The 21,345-nt window shown below is 39.3% G+C and overlaps 1 protein-coding gene across 7 annotated transcripts in view; it reads left to right on the forward strand.

Moving 5' to 3' along the window:
- Positions 1 to 21,345, forward strand: part of LOC109254642 (contactin-4) — an 893,345-nt gene that overhangs the window by 731,948 nt on the left and 140,052 nt on the right. For all 7 annotated transcript variants that reach the window (XM_019428738.2, XM_019428734.2, XM_019428733.2 and 4 more), the window contains 2 exons: positions 12,412 to 12,548; positions 16,571 to 16,700. In XM_019428738.2, the coding sequence (XP_019284283.1) occupies positions 12,412 to 12,548; positions 16,571 to 16,700 (267 nt within the window). The remainder of the gene's footprint in view (positions 1 to 12,411; positions 12,549 to 16,570; positions 16,701 to 21,345) is intronic.

A 21,345-nucleotide genomic window follows, 5' to 3' on the forward strand; every position in this document is an offset into this window, starting at 1 on the left:
GTTTGCTGCTAATTAGCATTCCCTGGGTGATTCTGGGTGTGGAGAGTAAGGGTGGGGGACAAGGATGTTGACGGAGCAGAGAGGAAGAAATTAGTCTGAGGTGTTTGGGAGATGGATATTAGTGTGAACGCACTTGCAGAGGAACCGTGTTTCCTCTTGCCATTAAGCTGTAAACTTGATGCAGGAAACATTTTGTTATTCCTTCTTCCTAATTTATTTTTTTTAAGCTGTATGCTTTTCTTCCTTAGAATTTTGATTTGGGGCTCATGTTAATTCTTTGTAATTGCTTCTATTTGATAGCAGTTTAATGTGGTACCATGAACATTTCAAAATGCACACTCCCCAAATTTAGTTATCAGAGTGGAGCATGACAAATCTCTCTCACCCCAAAGACTTTATGTGCAGCTGCTCCTATTCCAATCAAATCATCGGCATTGATCCAAACATAATATAAATGTGAAACTGCTAGCACGTGGTCGTCAATTTAGCCAATCTTGGAAACCCTGTTAGGGTGTCAATTTGAAATCCAAAAAGGGATTTCACTGGATAGGCATTTTGAAGGCAAATAGAGTTCTGCCAAATTGGAACATGCCTGAATCCCATCTTTCTGGGCATTGAAAATAAATATTGTAGGTTCATAATTATTCAAGAATGGCTTAAATACACAACAGTATGTATTAAAATACTGAGAATAGCTCTTTAGGCACAAGTTACAGCAAAAGTTTTAAATGTTCTTATTTTTTGCAATAACAGATACCAAAAAGTCTATTTACTTCATCAGTTCTTCTTCTAAAGTATTTTGGTTTTAAGATATAGCCAGATTTTGTTCATTAGTCATAAAACGTTCTTTAGAAACGTGATTGGAAACTGAGTGGACATTTTGAGTATCTGCTACTTTGCAGAGAACTCTCTCACGTGACCCTCAGCTTTTGGTACTTAGATACCTGATATATGTAGGGAGGCAGAAGAGCCCACATGGTTCTAGAAGGTATTTCACGTGATGACCTGGGCAACAGTTGTTTGAATAAATTTGCCCACTTCTTTAATCATTCGTCTTTCTTCAGCAATTATAAAGAGCTAATTCTACTCAAGCCAAATGATGGAGTTGATATTTGATCCTTGCCCTTTCTTAAACTGTGATAGTTGATCCCGTATTTGATTGGTTAAAAAGCAAAAGACGCCATAGTTAACTGACAGGGAAAACATGGCACCAAGAGTTACACATTTGTTTAGTGAGATGCAATTGATGTATTTTTCAAGTGTTCAGGGCACATTTTTCTCACCAGTGTGATAATTATTCCTTACATGTCAGATAAGAACAACCTGAAAATAGGTTAAAGGCCAATGTTTTTTCTCTTTTATTAGTTGAATAGACTTTTCAGTTCAGCTGTGGTTGTTGCCAAGTGTTATTTGAGTTGCTCAACTAATTGAATACACTTATTTTCACTTCCATGGTTTTCTTTTAAGTGAAATATCTGTTTTCAGTATGTTATGGAGGTATGAAATGTTCTGTAACCAGGAGTTGGCATAGTACTTCCTAGTGGGTCAAAGTTTTTCTCCACTGGAAAAAGAATACTCCAGAATTACCGTTCTAGAGAATCGAATTTGTCACTGGCCCTCAGCCTTGTGCAGTAAAATGTTTTGTTTTGTTTTTTTCCCTTCAGGGATCCTGCCCTGGAGATGAAAATCAGATTCTACCAGTGTTTCCCTTTTAAATGGAGTTATCTGCATCCATGCATGGGGGAAAAAGCAGAATGAAATTTGCCTGCTTTCTGTAGATAACTCAGCTTTTTTCTCAGTTGTCAACCACCCTTGGTGTTAGAAGCTTGTCAGATCAGTTGACTTTAATAGTGTTTGGCTGTTGTATCTGTGTTTATTCTTTTGTTTTTCCTCAACTAGCATATCAGTGACACAGAAATTATCGAACTGTTTTCATTGTCACAGGAGGGATTAATTATACAAAAGTGCTTGGCTGTCATTTTTTTTTTTGCCTCTCATTTTTTTGGTCTCTATTGGGTTTTCCCAATGCTGAGTGCCTAATATCCAGCTGTCTAGATCTCCAATTTAAATGAGTTATTATAATTAAAACCACTATGTAGATCACAAAAGGGGAGAAAATAGCCCCAGTCACTTATCCATGAATGTTCTGCCTTTGTCGACAGGAGAATTTCTCACAGTGTTAAGATGTGCTGTGCTCAGGGATTATAAACCATGGGTTTGAGTTTAGAAGCTTGCTTCTCTTTTATGGTTCCAAGTTGTCTCGTTCCGTTCATCAAAGTCTCCACATCAACCATGCGTATGCTAACCTCTGATCTGGCTTAGCAAAATGGCAGTTTTCCTCATCTTGCACTGAAACCATTTAACCTTGCTCCCAAGGCCTGCTGGGCATGATTCCACTGCTCCCATCTTCCCTGTGTCAGCATGATGGAAGCCCCTGTTCCTGGTTGGTGTGCTCCCACTCTACCTGTGTGTTTAGATTTGCTTGTGCTACTCCTGTTTGATACGTGTGAAGAATTAAAACTAGTTCATATATAAAACATTTTACCCTACCCTATCTTTTTTATTTTTGCCATGACTTATACTTGACCGGTGTGGTCTAGTCTTTGTTTTGTGTTTTATGGTTGACACACAATGTTACATTAGTTTCAGGTATACAATATAGTGACAGGATAAGTTTATACATTATGCAGTGTGGTCTAGTTTTAATCTGCTGTTTCAGACATTTTTCAACGTAAAAAACTTTATACAAATAGGTCTGTAATTTTCAAGAGTAAAATACAATGGGTCTTTGTTGCTAAAGGTAGAAATTTTCCAAAGTGATTTTGATATACTATTAGTTCAACAAATATCTTTTTTCATTGCCTACGTATTGTGGTGCATCCCGTTGGATGGTGTAGGGGCCGACAGCATGAGGCAGTGAAAGAAGTCACTGAAGGCAGAACAAAGGAGGTACAAGCCTATTGAATACACTGCAAGGGAGCAGAGGGAAGGACATCAAAAGCAAGACTGTCTGCCACAAGGCGGTGGTGAGGGGCTATAGTTATAGGGCAGAGTGGGGAAGTATGGGGAATGTATACAGCTTTCCCTTTTTCAGTAATCTTAGGAACTGTGCCTGGTTGTGAATGGTCAGTTAGGGCCTATGGCTCTTTCAAGTTGATTTGCTTAATGAACCGGTTTGCATTCAGCTCAGTGGTCCCTGTGGGCCCTTTTGCCTCAATCAAGTTTCCATTGCTCAAGGCTGTTGCCCAAAAGAGGCCCCTACACATATGGCAGAACATGTTAGGCACTAGGGCTGCAGGACAAATCCCTGCCCTCAAAGAGCTTATATTTTACTAGAAGTTGAAAGACAATATACTATTAAGCAAATAAATGAACTATAAAATTTCATATTGTGATAAGAATTATAATGAAAGTAATTAGGATGATGTGATAGAAAAAAAAACCAGGAGCAGAAGAAAGACTTCATAAGATAAGGTCATTAGGGAAGATTAGTCTGAGAATTGAACTCTGAGCCAAAATTTGAAGGATGAGAAAGAGCCAGAGTTTTGAGGAAAGTACATTCCAGGCAGAAGGGAAGGAGTTGCAAAGGCCCTGAGACAGGAAACTACTTGACATGTTTGAGCTGCATCAAGGAAGCCAATATAACAAAATCTTGGTGAGAAAGGACAAAAGTGTTGAAGCATAGGAGAGCAACAGATTATGCGGTACTTTATGAACCAGGCACAGAGTTTGGGTTTTATTTTGAGTATAATGGGAAACCACTGGAAGATTTTAACCAGGTGAGTGATTTAATATGATTCTTGTCTTTAGAAGACCACGGTGGTTGCTTTGTGGTGAATAGATGATGCGGAACCCAGAGCAAACACAGGACAACCGATCAGGGAGCCATCTAGGTGAGAGATGATAGTGGCTAGGACTCAAGGAAGGAAAATAAATAGAGAAACTTGGATATATTTTGGAGGTACAACCAGTAAGACATTCTCATTCTTATGAAACCAGTTTGTAGATGGAACTGATTGCCAGAGTTTATGTAGCTGATTTAAGTTTACATAGTAAGACACAGAGCTAGGTTCCAAATGCATGCTTGTCCCTTCATGCTGGAGGTTCTTGTACTTCAGTGTGCATCAGAATAACATGGAGAATTTATTAAAATGCTGAATATTCGGCCCTACCTTCACAGGTCCTGATTCTGTAGAGCTGGGGTGAGACCCGAGAACGTGCATTTTTAAAAAGTTGTATTTCAGGGGCGCCTGGGTGGCTCGGTCAGTTGAGCGTCCAACTTCGGCTCAGGTCATGATCTCACGGTCCGTGAGTTCGAGCCCCGCGTCGGGCTCTGTGCTGACAGCTCAGAGCCTGGAGCCTGTTTCAGATTCTGTGTCTCCCTCTCTCTCTGACCCTCCCCCGTTCATGCTCTGTCTCTCTCTGTCTCAAAAATAAATAAATGTTAAAAAAAATTTTTTTTTAAAGTTGTATTTCAGTAACGCTGATGCAGTTTGTCTAGAGTCCACACTGTGTGAACCATTACTCTGTGCTAAGCTGTATGCAAGTGGTAGGTAGAGTGAAACTGAGATTACATTACACACAGGCAAAGGTGTTCTGGTTCTCTACAAAGCTACATAGCTCTACAAAGCTCGCTGTCACATCAGGCATTGTAGCCAGTCTACACAGACAAAGTAGAATGAGGGCGTTAAAGTAATTATCTTTGAAGAAAGGAAAGGAAAGTACAAAATGGACTTAATTCACTTGATAATTACTCATTTTTTGCCTCATTGTGTCTGTATAGTCACTTCCTTTTTTTTTCACAAATAGACCAATAGTATTATAGTCATCATTTAGAAGAATGAAGTGTGAACTAAAAGAACCTGATATTTAATAGCTTTTGTGTAATTCCTCCTATATGTAACAGGTGTTAAGAGAGTAAAATCCTCTTCACCATTAGGAAATAGAGAATATAGTATTTGAGCAGGCTGTGATACATAGAATCCTGTCACGTTTGAGCTGGAAGGAACTACTACGGCCAACCCCTTGATTTTTATAAGTAAAGAAAATAAAGCCCAGAGACATGAAATAACATACCCAAGATCATAAAGTGAGTGAGAATCAGAGCCATGGCTACAAGTGCCCTTTCTGTTATACTGCACATGTTATTTTTCCTGCCAATAAGACAGTTTAATACAGTAGGTAGGGGGAAAATCCATTAATCATCTGGATACTTTTTCTCCATATTTTCCCACAACCAGTGTCATAAATGAAAACATCCAGATGAATAATTGGCTTTCTTTCTTCTTATTTTCTAAGATAACCAACTGATTGAGTCTGAATGAGCTCTTTTTATTTTCCATTCCAAATTACATATATAGATGTATGTCTAAACCTTGTATGCTATGGTCCTTTGGCTCAAATGGCAAAACTATAGGCTTGATGGCTGTGCAAACAGTGTTTGAGTATCTCTAACGTCATCAACAAGTGAATACAGAAGCATCATGCAGCACAGCATAATAATTTCCCCCTGGATATGCTACATGTATGTGATCTCTAGATAATATTCGCCCCTGCAAAGTGGCTTAAAGGACATAGTGACCAAAAGATGAAAACAACAGATAAGGTAATTTTGGAGTAGAGCAATAGTCTGTTTAATTGTCCTGGACAGAACTGATACTGAGACCCTCAGTTACCGTCAGTGCCACTAAAATGAAGTCAAGAATTTTTGTTCCTTCTCTTTGTCTGGTAGTTCCATTAAATTGGCTTGCTGTAAATTTCAAGAGGTACATACTGAGAACGTACTGTGAATAAGGGTCAGTGGGAAGTAATGCAGAAGTGGGGACACAAGGTCCTTACCCCAAGAGAAGCTTCAGACTAGGGAAGAAAAAGTCACATCAAGGGCAATATATTGAAATTCAATTCAATGTCTTCACTCGTTATTACCATAGAATGCAGAGGTACTGTTATAATTTTTATCCAGCAAGGAATACTGTTTAAATATACTTGTAGCAAGTTTTACATAAGTAGATTCATTTATCTGAAAGTTTCTGTGCTTATCTAAAGTAGGAGTTCTCAAACTTGTGGTTTCAAGATCCCTTTTCACCCTTAAAAATTATTAAATGCTCCAAAGGATTTTTGCCAGTATCTACCAGTATATCCCATATTAAAAATTAAAACAATTTAATTTAGTACTTTTTATTTTTTATTTAAAAAAATTTTAATGTTTATTTTTGAGACAGAGAGGGCATGAGCGAGGTGGTTGGGGGCGGGGGGGGGGGGGTGTGTGCTGGTGCAGAGAGGGAGGCAGAGAATCCGAAGCAGGCCCCAGGATCTGAGCTGCCAGCACAGAGCCTGACATAGGGCTTGAACTTGTGAACTGTGAGATCATGACTTGAGCTGAGGTTGGACGCTCAACCGACTGAGCCACCCAGGCTGCCCCTAATTAAATACTTTATTTTAAAATGACCTGTTAACATAATTAACATATTTTAACAAAACTGATTATATTTTTTCACAGAGAAGTTAATAAGAAAAGAGGCATTGCTTATGTGTTTGCAAGTCTCTTTAATGTCTGTTTTAACAGAAGAAAGCTGGACTCTTATATGTGCTTGTGTGTTCAGTCAGTCATGATGTATTGTTTTGGTTGAAGTATATGAAGGAAATCTCCTACAGATAGGTAGTTGGAAAGAAAAGATGTCATGGGCTCTCTGAAAGAGACCTAGGGAATCCTAGTGGTCCTTAGACCATACTTTGAGAAACACAGGTCCAAAAAATGCTCACATCACCACTGATGGTAAGGTTGCACATGTTTTCAGAACCTATAGATAGAGCATGGGTGTTGGAGGCAAGCAGGCCTGCATGCCCATCCTAACTGGACCACTTTCTGAATTGAGACCTTACTATTCCTATGCTTCATCTGTAAAATGAGGAAAATTCCATTTAACCTACAAGTTATTATGGGGTTGAGAAATAACAAATATAAAGTGATTCTGATGAGATACCCCATAAATACATAGTGTCAGGGCTTGGTGGTATTTTGCTCAGAAGGTGCATAGGGGAAGGAGCAGGAAGGGATAAAATCAACCCAGTAAGAGCAGGTTCTGAGAATCACTAGGTAGTGATTAAGTTGAAAGTTAAAGGGAAATTAATCCATGTTAGGCTAGAGTAATAGCTTGTTTTTTTGTGAGCAAAAGTGGGCTTAGTGAACCAGCTGTAAGGCCTTACAAAAACAATACAAATGATGGCACTAATCAGGCTGTTTGTGCCAAATGAACTGTATGTGTTCAGAAGGATTGTGCTTGGCCGATAGGGGAAGGCCTCATGGAGGAGCTGTTTCTTCAGAGTAAAAACAGGTTAGGGATGGAGGGGAGAGAAATATTCCAAGAAGACAAAATGATAAGAACAAAGATACAAGGAAGAACTGACTTATTGGACTTGAGGATAAAGAAGACCCTTATTTCATGGCAGCTATGTATTTTCTGGGCATAGTTGGAGAGAAAGTAAGAGAACTGGGTAGAACAAGATGGCAGAGTACTTTAAATATTAGCCTAAAAATATGAAATGGTGGTAATGTTCTCTTGGTATGTATAACATTTACAGTGTGCAAAGCACATTCATAAATTTTGTCCATTATCTCACACAGAGACTAATTCCTCCAGTCGCATCTGTTGTATTTATTAGTGAATACCTATTAATAGAAATATGCTTGCTCTTGGCTGCCTTCACATAGTCAGCTTTTATCTTTTGTATAGAGTTTATCATTGTTACCTTTGAGAGGCTTGGCCTGATGATATTGTCATTTCCAGAAGCAAAAGTACAGTACAGAGGTGAAGAGACCCTAAGTAGGGGTGTCTGAGTGAAGCACAAATTAACAGAGAACCTGGGAGACCCAAGAATTCAGTTAGTTCAAGGTACAGTCTCAAGGGGCGCCTGGGTGGCTCAGTCGGTTGAGTGTCTGACTTCGGCTCAGGTCATGATCTCGCGGTGTGTGAGTTCGAGCCCCACGTCAGGCTCTGTGCTGACAGCTCAGAGCCTGGAGCCTGCTTCAGGTTCTGCGTCTCCCTCTCTCTCTGACCCTCCCCTGCTCATGCTCTGTCTCTCTCTGTCTCAAAAATAAATAAAAACATTAAAAAAATTAAAGAAAAAAGATACAGTCTCAAGACTTAGCATATTTTGGACACTGTCAAGCCCAGCCTCTCCTCAATTTAAATGTGTAAACAAGCTTTCAATCTCCAGGCTCCAAATCCAAGACAAGATTTTGATGGCTTCAGTGTAGTGCATGTGTTGTTTAATCATTAAGTTCCTTTTTTTTTTACATCAAATTCTCTATGTTTAAAACAAAGCAAGCCTTCTCTAGTTGAAGAAAATACCTCCCAAGAGACCTCAAAGCTTTGCAGAATTGAATTTGAAACCCCTCATAGTAGGATGCTTTCCTGCCGCCATGTGTTGAGTGGACGAGAGCCTGAAGTCAGAGGATGGGAGATGATAAACACTGAACAAAGATCAAATTTGGACCCTGCCTCGGGACACAGTATGAGTATTGCTGGTTAAGCTGGTCTTTCCATTCAGTGACTTCTGCAAATGGGAAGTCAGGGGTTTCAGAGGAGACTATAAGGATAAGTTGGAATACCCTCTACAGTAAGGTTTGAAAGTGAATAGTTCAAGTGCTAGTGCTGGGAACATTTGGTTTCAAGGTGAAGGTAATGAGAATATATCAGTGATTCTGTGACCAATCCAAACTTCCAGTCTGGAGATAAGGATTTGGGAAGCAGCTATCCATATTTATATCCATATCTATATCCAGGTGGTAAATTGAGTCCAAGTGATTATCTTCAGGTTTATAAAACCCACTACTAATAAACTTCTTAAGCAATATTATTAGTTAAACCTCTGTATTCCCTGGAGCTGATTCATCTTCTCCAAGACTATGTAAGTAACCAGAAATAATTTCGAATGGCCACTGGATCATCTTTGCAATAGTGATTTAAATGTTTTTCCCCAGCATATACTTTCTTTTACATTTTTAAATTTCTAAGTTCTAAGGCTCATGATGGCATTTCTTCTTATTAGAAATTTTTGGTTTTGGAGAATCAGAGATCTAGGTTGAGATGCAGATTTGAGAATTGTTTGGCCACTGAGTTCAAATTCAATCCATCAGCAGTATAAATTCTTATTGGATATGATGCTTACATGATTCCAGTGGCTGGAATACACAAAGATTTAGGTAATTTCTGGCAGTTATTTTATAAAAGATTGAAATGAAAAGATTGTTCATCTATCCAAGAGACTATTGGTGTCACAAGGTCAAATCCTACATAATCATTTAACCTTATATTTGAATTTGTAGCTTGAGAACAAGATGAGATGTTACAGAGAAGGAATTCTTCTGTTTCAAATCTTGAAAGAACATGAATAGCCAAAATAGATGGTTTAATATGTGGATGTGATTCGTTCTGTTTAATACGTGGGATCTACATATATTACCCAAAAAGGCATTTAAATACAACTTGGTTTCTGAAATACTAGTGCTATACCAACCTGTTCAGGTCTTACTTAAGAGTTACTATTTATAAATGGAATCATAAAAGGTAGTTAAAACTAGATACTAAGTAATAAATACCTTAGACCCATATGCGTTAGCCAACATATATATATATATATATATATGTTTTCATCATGCTCTAAAGTGGACCATTTGTTATCCAAAGACTTTGAACTAGGTGACCTGAAGAGATATGGAGAGATATAAACAATTTTCATCAGTCACAGACTGCATACAAGAAACTCACTCACTTAGATCTGATTCATCCAGTCTAAGTGAGTGGCAGCAGAAATCTTCACTGCGTGGGCATTTGCCCTATAGATCTGCAACTGGCATGTTAAAAAGTAAGATTATCTCATTCTTTGCCATTTATATAATATGATATTCTTTTCCTGATCCTGGGCCCTTGTCCAGGTATCACCTCAAAAGGAATATGTTTTTATCATTTCACATTTGTCTTCTATGAATTAATTTTACTTAAAAACAAAGAAAGTATATGATGATGTCTTACATCGGCTGAATTAGTGTGTGATTTCACCATGACCAGCACAAATAACTACCAGTGAGCATTCTTGTCAAGCACCTTAACTTCCATAAGCCTGTTGGAAGAGACAAAATGAGCCCATGGAAGTCGTTAGTTAGAACTTTGCAAGGTGTTTGCAAAATCCTCTCAAGACTCTCCCTGTCCTGCCCCATCTCTTTTTTTTGAGTGTGGGATGAAGGCTTTGTTTCCATTCCAGGTTTCTATATTTTTGAAAGAAAGCAACGAATAAGCTCAAGTGTTGCAGGAAATCTGTGACATTGAAATCTCAGTCTTTGCACGTGGTTTTGATGTTTCCTTTTTGAACTACAACTTGACATTGCTTCATAAGTTACATTTGCCCTTCCATTTATTTTTCCCTCAGTCTCTTTGAAAAGTTTGGCTTGGTTGTTAATATTCCACATAGATTTCTGTAGCTTTTCTTGTTTGCTTTGTTTTCATGGACTCTGTGGGGGGTAAATATTCAGCAGGTTGAATGTGAAATCAGGCACACAACTGCCGTTAGCCCTATCAGGGTTACACATCAAATTCTCCAAGCAGAGAACAGAAAAGGTATCTACCTTTTGAGCTCCCTTTGCATGAGCAGCAGGAAGATACAGAACAATGGCAGACTTGCAGCTCTTTCAAGGATGAAGGTTATAACCTTTCGTTGAAATTAATGCTTGTTGATGTTACAACTTTTTTTTGAAAATTGACCCTTTCAGCCTCCCCTCCTATGCAACAATGCATCATCCCCATCAGTAGAAGATTTGTAAAATTGTGTTTTGCTCCTTGAAAAACATGCATTTGTTTGTAGATGGGAAAAGGAGAAAGCAATATTTATTCAAGGACCTAGAGACCTCTGCTGGTAAAGTGACTTGTTGAGTGTTTTTCTAGTTTTGTTTATTAGTAAGTAGGTAAGATAGACAGCTTAGCCTCAACACTGGTAATTTCCTTTTGAATTAAATTATAGATGATTTGAAGCCTCACTCAATGAAGATTCTGAGGTCAAATCAGACAAGAGACATGTTAAGAATATTGAGTAGCACCTTCTAATTAAATACTGATAACAATTCTAACTATTAGGTTTCTGTTGGTAGGCATTACCCTACAGAAATTGTCCTGTGAAAAGGAAACATCCCAGAATGATAGCTGTGGTTCTCTTCTGCATGAACTTTGGACTAAAGGTCTTCTACTTAAGTACATTTGCCATTACAGTTAACAATAGCATGAATTGTGCTTTAGGCGAGGCGTGGTATTTATGATGACATTTTATGGAATGTGGAATTAACATTGTCTTTATTGAGAACAAGGAGAAAAAAAGCATGATTTCAACTGAAGCATGAGAAAGGTGGCATAATTTGGGTAGCGGGAGTGGTGTAGGATGGTGGGCTACCTTGAATTCCACAGTGTTAGACTGTGGGCAAGAGATGATTTCCTATGAAAGTTTTGGTAAAAATCAGGACTCATTCAGAGATTTGGGGTTCTGGAGCCATACTCTTGTGTATAACATTCTATCAATATGAAATAAGTCAATAGTAAGCAATGATGTAGTCTAGAAGGAGAAAGAAGTCACAAAATTATCTATATAGTATGTAGGAGTGAAGTGTATTAGTTAGCGAGAGACTAAGCTGCTCTAATAGAGAGACCCAAAAATACAGTGGCTTAAAAAAAGTTTATTTCTTCCCTACATATTTCCCCCACAATCTGCTGGTGAGTCTGGGGCTACTTTGCTCTACAAGGTTATTCAAAGTCCGAGACTGATAAGTCTGCATTTTCATCCTTCGTAGCTTCTATCTCTGAGCCCAAGACTGTTGCAGTTGTCATTTTTTTTTTTTTCCCATCAATGGTATGGGGCAATGAGATTTCGGGGCAAGTATCTTTCAGTAAACAACTTGAAAGTTGATCTCACCACTTTCACACAGGTACGCTGGGCTTGAAATTAGTCACATGGTTACCTCCAATTGCAAAGCAATCTGGGAAACATAGTGTGTATCTAGGAAAACATGCTCCCAGCCAGAAATGGTGGGGCAGTGTGGGATATTTCTCCTACAAAAATGGTAAAAAATAGCTACTTGGAGGAGAGGGACAGTTAATTTTGCCATATGGCAATGCTGCTTTTATTTTCTGCCTTTAGCAATTAAAAGACCAGCCACATGGGCTGCAAAAACAGGACATTCAGAGTTGGACATAGAGTGGGTTGCCTTCTAAAAGTACCCCTGAACTCTAACCCAGCCTTGAAATATGCATAACACCTGGAAAAATAATTTTATTACAAGCCTACTTTTGTCCTTCGATTTTATGTGATAAAAATAGATTGAACATATACTGAATGTACATCTTTTCTTTGCTTTCTGAACTGCTGTAGCTCAACCTAATTGGATTCAAGAAATAAACGATACACATGTGGCCATTGAAGAAAATGTCTTTTGGGAATGTAAAGCAAATGGAAGGCCCAAACCTACATACCGGTGGCTAAAAAATGGTGAACCACTATTAACTCGGGTAAGCCAACTGATGATAATCATATTTTAGTATTGACTGTAATGTTTCATGTGACCTCATTGTTATGGAAACAGGAAAATGATGAGTTATTTAGAAAATAATAAGCAACCAAGTGTTAATAGCAGAAGAAGTGGAAGTGAATGCAGTTGATACATAGAAACTCCATAAATCCAGTTCTTCATCCTTGTTCAATTAAGCTTCTGTACAAAATCTTTGGTTTTCATAAATTAACATCTTTGGCTGTACAATTGGAAAGTCATGCAGAGAGTCTGGAACATGTAACTGTGCTAAGAAACAAATTTGTATGTGTTCTATATAAGAGAGAGTAAGACCTCCCAGCATACAAATTCTCCTCTCAATGTGGTTTTGTTATTCTCTTCTGTTCGTGGAGACTTCTGGACAACAACGTGATGTCCAATAAGATCACCATCAAAACACCCATTCTGCCTCCAAACACGTAGTAATGACATATGCAAATGCAAGATTAATATTTCTGATGCAACAGAAATAGAACAAAAACTGAAAGTGATTACTGCGACTGGAGGCACTAGACTGTCAGCCTGAGGGAAGGCAGTGGTACCTGAGAGCTTGGCTTTAAAAAAGCAAAAATCCAGGGCATCTGGGTGGCTCAGTCAGTTAAGTATTGGGACTGCAGCTCAAATCATGATCTCATAGTTCGTGAGTTCGAGCCCAGCATTGGGTGAACACAAGTCCTGCTGTGGTTGAGCCCCACTTCTCTTTCTACCTCTCTCCCCTTTCTGCCCCTCATAGGTATCTCTCTCTCTTTCTCTCTCCCTCTCTCTCTCTCTCTGGTCCTCACTAATTGGTCCCCTCTCTCTCTCTCAAAAAAATAAAAAAATAAAAAAGCAAAAATCCTCTCTGGAGATAGGATACAATATCCTTGGAGTAAGGGCTTGGGGTGTGGATCTTCCCCACCTATTGCTCTCCCGTGAAAGAAGCAATCACACACAGTGGTGCAAGACAGGTGGAAAGTTTTGGGCCAGGAGTCCCACTGGCTCTGGGCTGAGAGCTGCAGTAATTTGAGTGTCCTCACAGATCAGGACCTCACAGAATCCATGAGCAGATCTGCTTCTGGGCTGGTGACCCAGGGGATGAGGTAGAACAGCGACAAAACTGCTGATGGGAATAAAAACAAACAAAGAAAAATAACTCCTTTTCACAAATAAGCCTGTAAGCCAATATTCCAAAACATTTTCAAAAAGTTATTTTTTAGAAATTTGAACCAAACAATAGAATGGTCTAACAAAGAAATAGGAATGAGTCTGTTTAGGATGCTGAAAGAGTTAAATAAAGAACTTATGTCTATGAAAATAAACAAGATATTTTGAAAAGTTAAGCAGACTGATTTTTTTTTAAGTTTATTTATTCATTTGAGAGAGAGAACACAAGTGGGGGAGAGGGAGAGAAAGAATACCAAGCAGGATCCCGGCTGACAGTGCTCCATCTGAATGCTGGGCTTGAGCTTATGAACCGTGAGTTCCTAGCCTGAGCTAAAATTAAAAGCTATATGCTTTAAAAAAAAAAAAAAAAAAAAAAAAAAGCTATATGCTTGGGGCACCTGGGTGGCTCAGTCGGTTGAGCATTCGACTTCAGCTCAGGTCAGGATCTCATGGTTAGAGTTTGAGCCCCACATCCGGCTCCATGCTGACAGCTCAGAGCCTGGTGCCTGCTTCAGATTCTGTGTCTCCCTCTCCCTCTGCCCCTCCTCCACTTGCACTCTGTCTCCCTCTCTCTCTCTCTCTCTCTCTCTCTCAAGAATAAAAGCATTAAAAAAAATTAAAAAAATAAAAGAGCTGTATGCTTAACCACCTGAGCCACCCAGCCCCCCCCCCCACAGATAGACTTTAAAAGAAGAAAATGTTAATTTTAGAAATATGTAACCACTGAAATGAAAATTCTATGCAGACTATTCATTTTGTTAGGGGGAAATGATAGGTTATAATAATGTTTAAAAAGGATTTGGAAGGTGTGATTCTCAAACATTTAACAAGTGCTAACCTATCCTGCCACTTCAAACACATTGCCTCATCTGGTATTCACAAGGAACCTTATGAGGTAAGTACTATTGCTATGCCCAATTTACAGACAAGGAACCTGCCTTGTTTGCCTGAGGTCAGAGCAGTTTGCCTAAGGTCACATCCATCTTTAGTAAGTAATAGAGCCAGGATTCAAATATTGAAGGTCTCCTTGATTCAGAACTAACCACCAAAGTTTGCCTGAATAAGGTTTTCAGAATTGGTTATATGGAAAATAAGACTTAAGGAAAAGGAGGGGGAGGGAATATGGCCCAAAGGGAAGAAAAGTCCAAATGCTCTTTGAAAATAAATACTTCAGTAGTCACTGTCTTTCTTTGTGTTTTCTGAAAACAGACTCTGAGGCAGACATTTGTGTTCAGGAGGTATGCTGGGAAAGCTCTCAGAGCCTCACCTATGAAGGAGTCAGAGAAGCCAGACTGGGCAGAGGTTAAACAGTGGTGCAGTTCCAATATGAGCCTACAGGGGGAGCTCTGGAGCAGAAGGCCCTTCAGAGGTTCCCAAGTTAGAGGCAAAGGGCGGGGGGGGGGGGGGGGGGGGGGGGGGGGGGGCGGCCTTTGTACCACTGCACCAGCCAGGCATTGAATTTGGGAAGTTCTTTCTGCCAAAAGCATTACCCAGAGAGAGGGACCCAGCTGTGAGCAGTCATCAAGCTTAGCAGCTTAAAGAGTAAGTACCTTGGTTCTGAAAGAGCATCTGGAAAGTACTATGAGAATCTGCTATGAGAGAGGAGACATTGACATAATACAGGAATGCTCATCTAAGGGAGCAGACCCTGACAAAGAACTAGGAATGAAGCAAGGGGAGGATGGGGAGGGCCTTAATAAGAATGAGGAACAATTGTGTCCAATTTAAACTTTTCCTGTGGTATTTTCCTACTGAACTCAAATGTTCCTGAAATCTGACATTTTCCTCAGGCCCCAAGTTAAGAGGCAGGTTTTCATACTCAGATTTCCTCCACCATAGGCGGCCCAGTGAAGAGTGCCTGCTGTGAGCAACGGTGGGTCATCAGTGCACACAAAGCAGAAAGGGGACTGTTGCCCTGTCACATACTCCTCTCCTGTCCCTGGAAGAGCTCCTGCTGACTCCATGATTTTCCCAATTATAAAAGCCAAACTCAAACCACTAAAGTGTAGGTACCCAGATAACCAGCATTTTCCTCAATTTTATTTAACGTGAGGGAACATGGGTACCTAGATTTGATCAGAGCCTAATAAGGTGTCTACCCTGCTAAATCGCGACCCTGCGGCAAATAGAAAACCAGTACTTCTTTTTATCTTATATTTTTTAAATGGCAGGTTCCTGGGGAGGAGGAGATCCTTTTTGGGACTTACAAAAATTGATAATTCAAATTAGGTATCCTCAGGCTGACAAATGAGAATGGTCTTTTGTTCAGTACACTAACTCTTCTTTCTTCCAATTGGCCTCCAGAAGATGGTCCTAAGCTTAGATTATGCCACTGACATCAACCAATATTAAATATTTGTCTCTGCTTCTATAATCTATAATATATAGATTACAATTCTCTTAACCTTCAAAGTGCTGCCTCCTCATAATCTGAATGTTTTAATACTCTGAACAGTAAATATGGTTGTATTCCCTACCCTCCTCCCCACCCCACCCCACCCCCCAGTCAGCACAAAGCCTGAGAGTACAAAAGCATTTTAAATTTCAAGTTCATCTGTTTTAGAGAGGATATTAATCTGAATGGTTTCACTATTGAATCAATGAGAACTCCAGAGAGTCCTACAATTTAAATTCCATTTACCAACTGATGTACAAGGTTGTTCCATTTAGCATCTGACCTGCCACAAATTTAGTTGACAGATAAATAGATCATGTAATGTAAATTGCTTATATGATGGCTATTTTCTTCTCATTAAGCCCCTTTGATATAACATGCAACAAAATTGCCTTAAGGTCTCAGTTGAGAAGGTCATTGTTTTGTGTTCCTCTTTTCTTTCACAGGATAGAATTCAAATTGAGCAAGGAATGCTCAACATAACAGTAGTGAACCTCTCAGATGCTGGCATGTATCAGTGTGTGGCCGAGAATAAACACGGAGTTATCTTTTCCAGCGCAGAGCTTAGTGTTATAGGTGAGTACTTATCCTGGAAAGGAAAAAAAAATTTAAGTCACTAAACTAACACGTGTTTTGCAAAGCATGATGTTCAATCAAAAAAAAAAAAAAAAGGTAAATCTTGAGGCCAAAGATATTGCTCGAGGGAAAAGTAATGCATTCTCCAAGCAATACCAGAGACCATTTTCTTTTTTTTTTTTTTCAGTATATGAAATTTATTGTCAAATTGGTTTCCATACAACACCCAGTGCTCATCCCAAAAGGTGCCCTCCTCTATACACATCACCCACCCTCCCCTCCCTCCCACTCCCCATCAACACTCAGTTTGTTCTCAGTTTTTAAAAGTCTCTTGTGCTTTGGCTCTCTCCCACTCTAACCTCTTTTTTTTTTTCCTTCCCCTCCCCCATGGGTTTCTGTTAAGTTTCTCAGAATCCACCTAAGAGTGAAAACATATGGTATCTGTCTTTCTCTGTATGGCTTATTTCACTTAGCATCACACTCTCCAGTTCCATCCACGTTGCTACAAAGGGCCATATTTCATTCTTTCTCATTGCCACGTAGTACTCCATTGTGTATATAAGCCACAATTTCTTTATCCATTCATCACTTGATGGACATTTAGGCTCTTTCCATAATTTGGCTATTGTTGAGAGTGTTGCTATAAACATTGGGGTGGGAATGCAAATTGGTGCAGCCACTCTGGAAAACAGTGTGGAGGTTCCTCAAAAAATTAAAAATAGACCTACCCTATGACCCAGCAATAGCACTGCTAGGAATTTACCCAGGGACCACTTTCTAAACCAGCCTCTACTGATGCTTCCAATGGGTAACACAGTTCCCTTGGCACCCATTTTTATTCGTCTGTCAACCACTGTTCTAATTTGAGCAGTTTCTGAAATGCTGTGGAATCTTGGTATCGTATTGATTTGCTACAAAATTCAGCTTGGAAGGAAGAAGAGTTGACTTGGTTTGGGAAGGTTGCTAGGAACAGCTGGCAAAGTGCGTCTTGTTCTTCCTTACCTGAATTTATCACCGTATAGGCAAGTGGTCTGCCCCTCCAGCTACCTCTCACCATATGACCCATTTTCCCTGCTCTTCAGCTGCACTGACAGTATTTGTTCCACATCTTCACCATCCTCCCTTCCTCCAAGGGCCACTGGAGCATACTGTTCCTTATTCTTGAAATGCTTTTCCTGCCCTTCATTTCATTAACTCCTTCCCTTCCTCCATCTTCAGGTTTCACTGTGGCTCCCTCAGAACGTCACACCTGGCCCCATGCCCAGAGCAACTTCGCCTCTTGCAGATTTTTTATTTGCCTTTTAATTGTCCTTTGTAACAGATGCCACTGTTGCATTTTACATTTGTTGTGATTTTTGTCTTTTTCTCCCGTTGCATTTTAACTTCCCCATCATGTCAAGGACCATATTTGGTTTAAATCATTATTTTAGGGGCTCCTGGGTGGCTCAGTTAAGCATCTGATCTTAACTCAGGTGGCTCAGGTCATGGTCTTGCAGTTAATGAGTTGCATATCGGGCTGGGTGCTGACAGCTCAGAGCCTGGAGACTGTCTTTGGATTCTCCCTGCCCGTCTCCCACTCATGTTCTCTTTCTCTCTCTCAAAAATAAATAAACATTAAATTATTTTTTATTATTTTATTCTCAGGACTTAATGCAACAGGGAAGCACATAGTATGCACTCAGTAAATAATGCATGTAGGAATGAATGAATGTGTTAAATGATGTGTTAGATGTGTTAATCAGTTAAGAGACTGTTTTTAAAAATGAGGTATGAATTAAGTAAATATATCATTGAAAGTATTAGGGCACCTGGGTGGCTGTCGGTTGAGTGTGTGACTTTGGCTCAGGTCGTGATCTCACAGTTTGTGGGTTTGAGCCCTGTGTTGGCCTCACTGCTGTCAGCACAGAGCCTGGAGCCTGCTTTGGATCCTCTGTCCCGCTCTCTCTCTCTGCACCTCCCTTGCTTGTGCTCTCTCTCTCTGTCTCTCAAAAATAAATATGAAACATAAAAAAATAAGACAGTATAAATTAAATGAATTGGCAAACCTCTGGAAATTTAAAAAAAAATCCAGGCTATCAATTTGTATGTGTCCCATAGAAAAATCTTGGCTCTGAATTTGGGATTTATCTAAAGTACCTAAGCAGTAGTTCTTAGGGAGAGTGTAATAGAAAGATTATGAATGAGAGAAAAGCACACACTGGGAGCTGATACCATAAATTCTGATGATTTCACCAGTTTCAGAGTCCAAACTTTTTCTTCAGCAAGGTGTTGTTTGATGCCTAGCATGTTGAGCTGGCATGGGCAGTAGATGCTCTCAAGCTGAATGTACTTCTTCCCTGTGCAAGTTAACAAAGGAAGGAAAAGCTTCCATGACTGTTCTTGTCACCAAGTTCTTTAGCTTGGGCCACTATCCCATAAAAGACAGGAATATGTGAGAGTTCATGGCGCTGCAGCCCATTTCAGTGAAGCCTAAGAACACTCTGCATCTGGAATAAGCATGACCTTTTTGGAAGCTGCTACCTACCTCTCACTCTCTTAACACTGGGAACAATAATTCCAGCTTCCTCCAGGACAAGTACTATAGTTTCACCCTGTGCCAGTTGGATCTGATTATTGGTAGTTTTAACTGACTCTTTTTGGAGCACAATTCAGCATGGTAGATTACTTAGGATTTTCTGCAAAAACAAAGATGTTGTCCATTAAACATTAAGCCAACTAGTTTGAAGAAGAGCTAAAACTGAGGGTGTACAGCCTAATGAATGAATTGCATTGTCCTAAGTCCCTCTAGATGAGTGCTTTCCAAATTTCAACTCTGAGAACCCCGTTACAATTTTAAAAGATTCTGTAAGTCCCTCTGTTAAAATAATAAAATTTGATAATAACAAATGACTGTACATCATGGGATATAATTATGAGGTAAGACCGAGAATAACTAGTCCTAAAAGCGGAGCTGGAAATGAAAAAGACTATCAGATTATTTTTATCTAGAGCACCTACCCATAACTAAAAACAATAGAGTGTATATGAGGTGTGTGTCTGTATATCGACATATACATTTATGTATATATTCTTATGCATAGATGAAACGTAACAGTTTAAAACAACTCCTTGCACACCCTTCTCCAGACCCTGTCCCCTCCTCCCACCAGGGCTCAAGGGCTGTGAGTTGGGAATCGCTGCTCCATCTTTTACAGAGATTTGTTTCAAATCACTTCCAACTGGAACTAATTCCAAATGAATTCTTGATCTGAGTCCTTTCTTAAGACTTTCTTACGAGCCCTGAGGTCAGCAAGCTAGAGCAGTGAAGATAAGAGGAAAATGCCTGAGAAATTATTTAACCATTCTGATCTCAACCATGTTGAATATGAGAACAATAAGGCATGTCAGGAAATGAAACAGGCCAAACAGTGGTAAAAATAGTAAAGGCTTCCAGGAATTCAGGAAAGAGAGTTTGGCTGATGCACTGGGATGGTCAGCTGAGCATTGAACAGTGATTTATATTTGGACAGACAGAAAAGAGGACAAGGAATATTCCAGATCAGAGTGAAATGGCCTTAACAAAGGCTCAAAGTTATAAAACATCTGGATGGTTTCTTACACATACAGAACCCTGGAATGTTTTCAAAAATTTTGACTCAAATACATAAAGTATATGGGCAAAGTTTTAGATAGATGGAAAACTTAATTAAGGACCAATTTTAGAGATGCTTGAGTAACAAGCTTAGAAGTTCCTTCTTTAATATTCCATTTTCTCTTCCAAAAAATCATATTAATATACTCGAAGTGAATTGAAGGACAGTTAAGTGTAAAGTGAGTAAATCCCTGAAGTTCATTTTAATTGAATGAGGGAGAAGACATTTCACTATTTTAAAATACACATAAATTAATATTGGTTAACCTGGGTAAGCTATAAATATGATTGTGTTCCACAAGTCACTTTGTGTATTACAGAATAGTAATAATTTGACTCTTTGGGGTCAAATGACTAATTTGTTATTACCTTTCTTAGAATCATGGTGAATTTGAATTGAATAAAGAAACACAAGAAAACTTTATTATCAGGAAGAAAAAAGTCAGTATGTTGGTTCCAGCTATTGATCAAATATCAGGATCTCCCAACATTAGAGAGGAGATTCCCTTTCAAGCTAGGTAATAACCCTAGAGTCATGAATAAGAGATGGTTAGGAAGCACATATTTGATAGGCTTTTCCCTTGGTCTTGTTTTATGTGTTCTGTCTGAGTATTTAATGTGTATGTAACATATCTATATTTAATGGATTGAAACTGCTAAATATTTAACGTAGGTACTGGGTGATTTACTCACTGGATGGAAGAATAACATAGACTTTTACCTTGAGGTCAGTCTATTAGAGTAGGCCTGGTTTTGAGTACATCAAATAGAAAATATCCTTGTTGGGGCACCTGGGTGGCTCAGTCAGTTGAGCGTCCGACTTCGGCTCGGGTCACGATCTCACGGTCCGTGAGTTCGAGCCCCACGTAGGACTCTGGGCTGATGGCTCGGAGCCTGGAGCCTGCTTCCAATTCTGTGTCTCCCTCTCTCTCTGCCTCTCCCCTGTTAATGCTCTGTCTCTCTCTGTCTCAAAAATAAACGTTAAATAAAAATTAAAAAAAAAAAAAAAAAGAA

This window comes from Panthera pardus, unplaced genomic scaffold (assembly GCF_024362965.1).
Source record: "Panthera pardus isolate Hobbes unplaced genomic scaffold, ASM2436296v1 HiC_scaffold_8, whole genome shotgun sequence".
Taxonomy (NCBI): domain Eukaryota; kingdom Metazoa; phylum Chordata; class Mammalia; order Carnivora; family Felidae; genus Panthera; species Panthera pardus.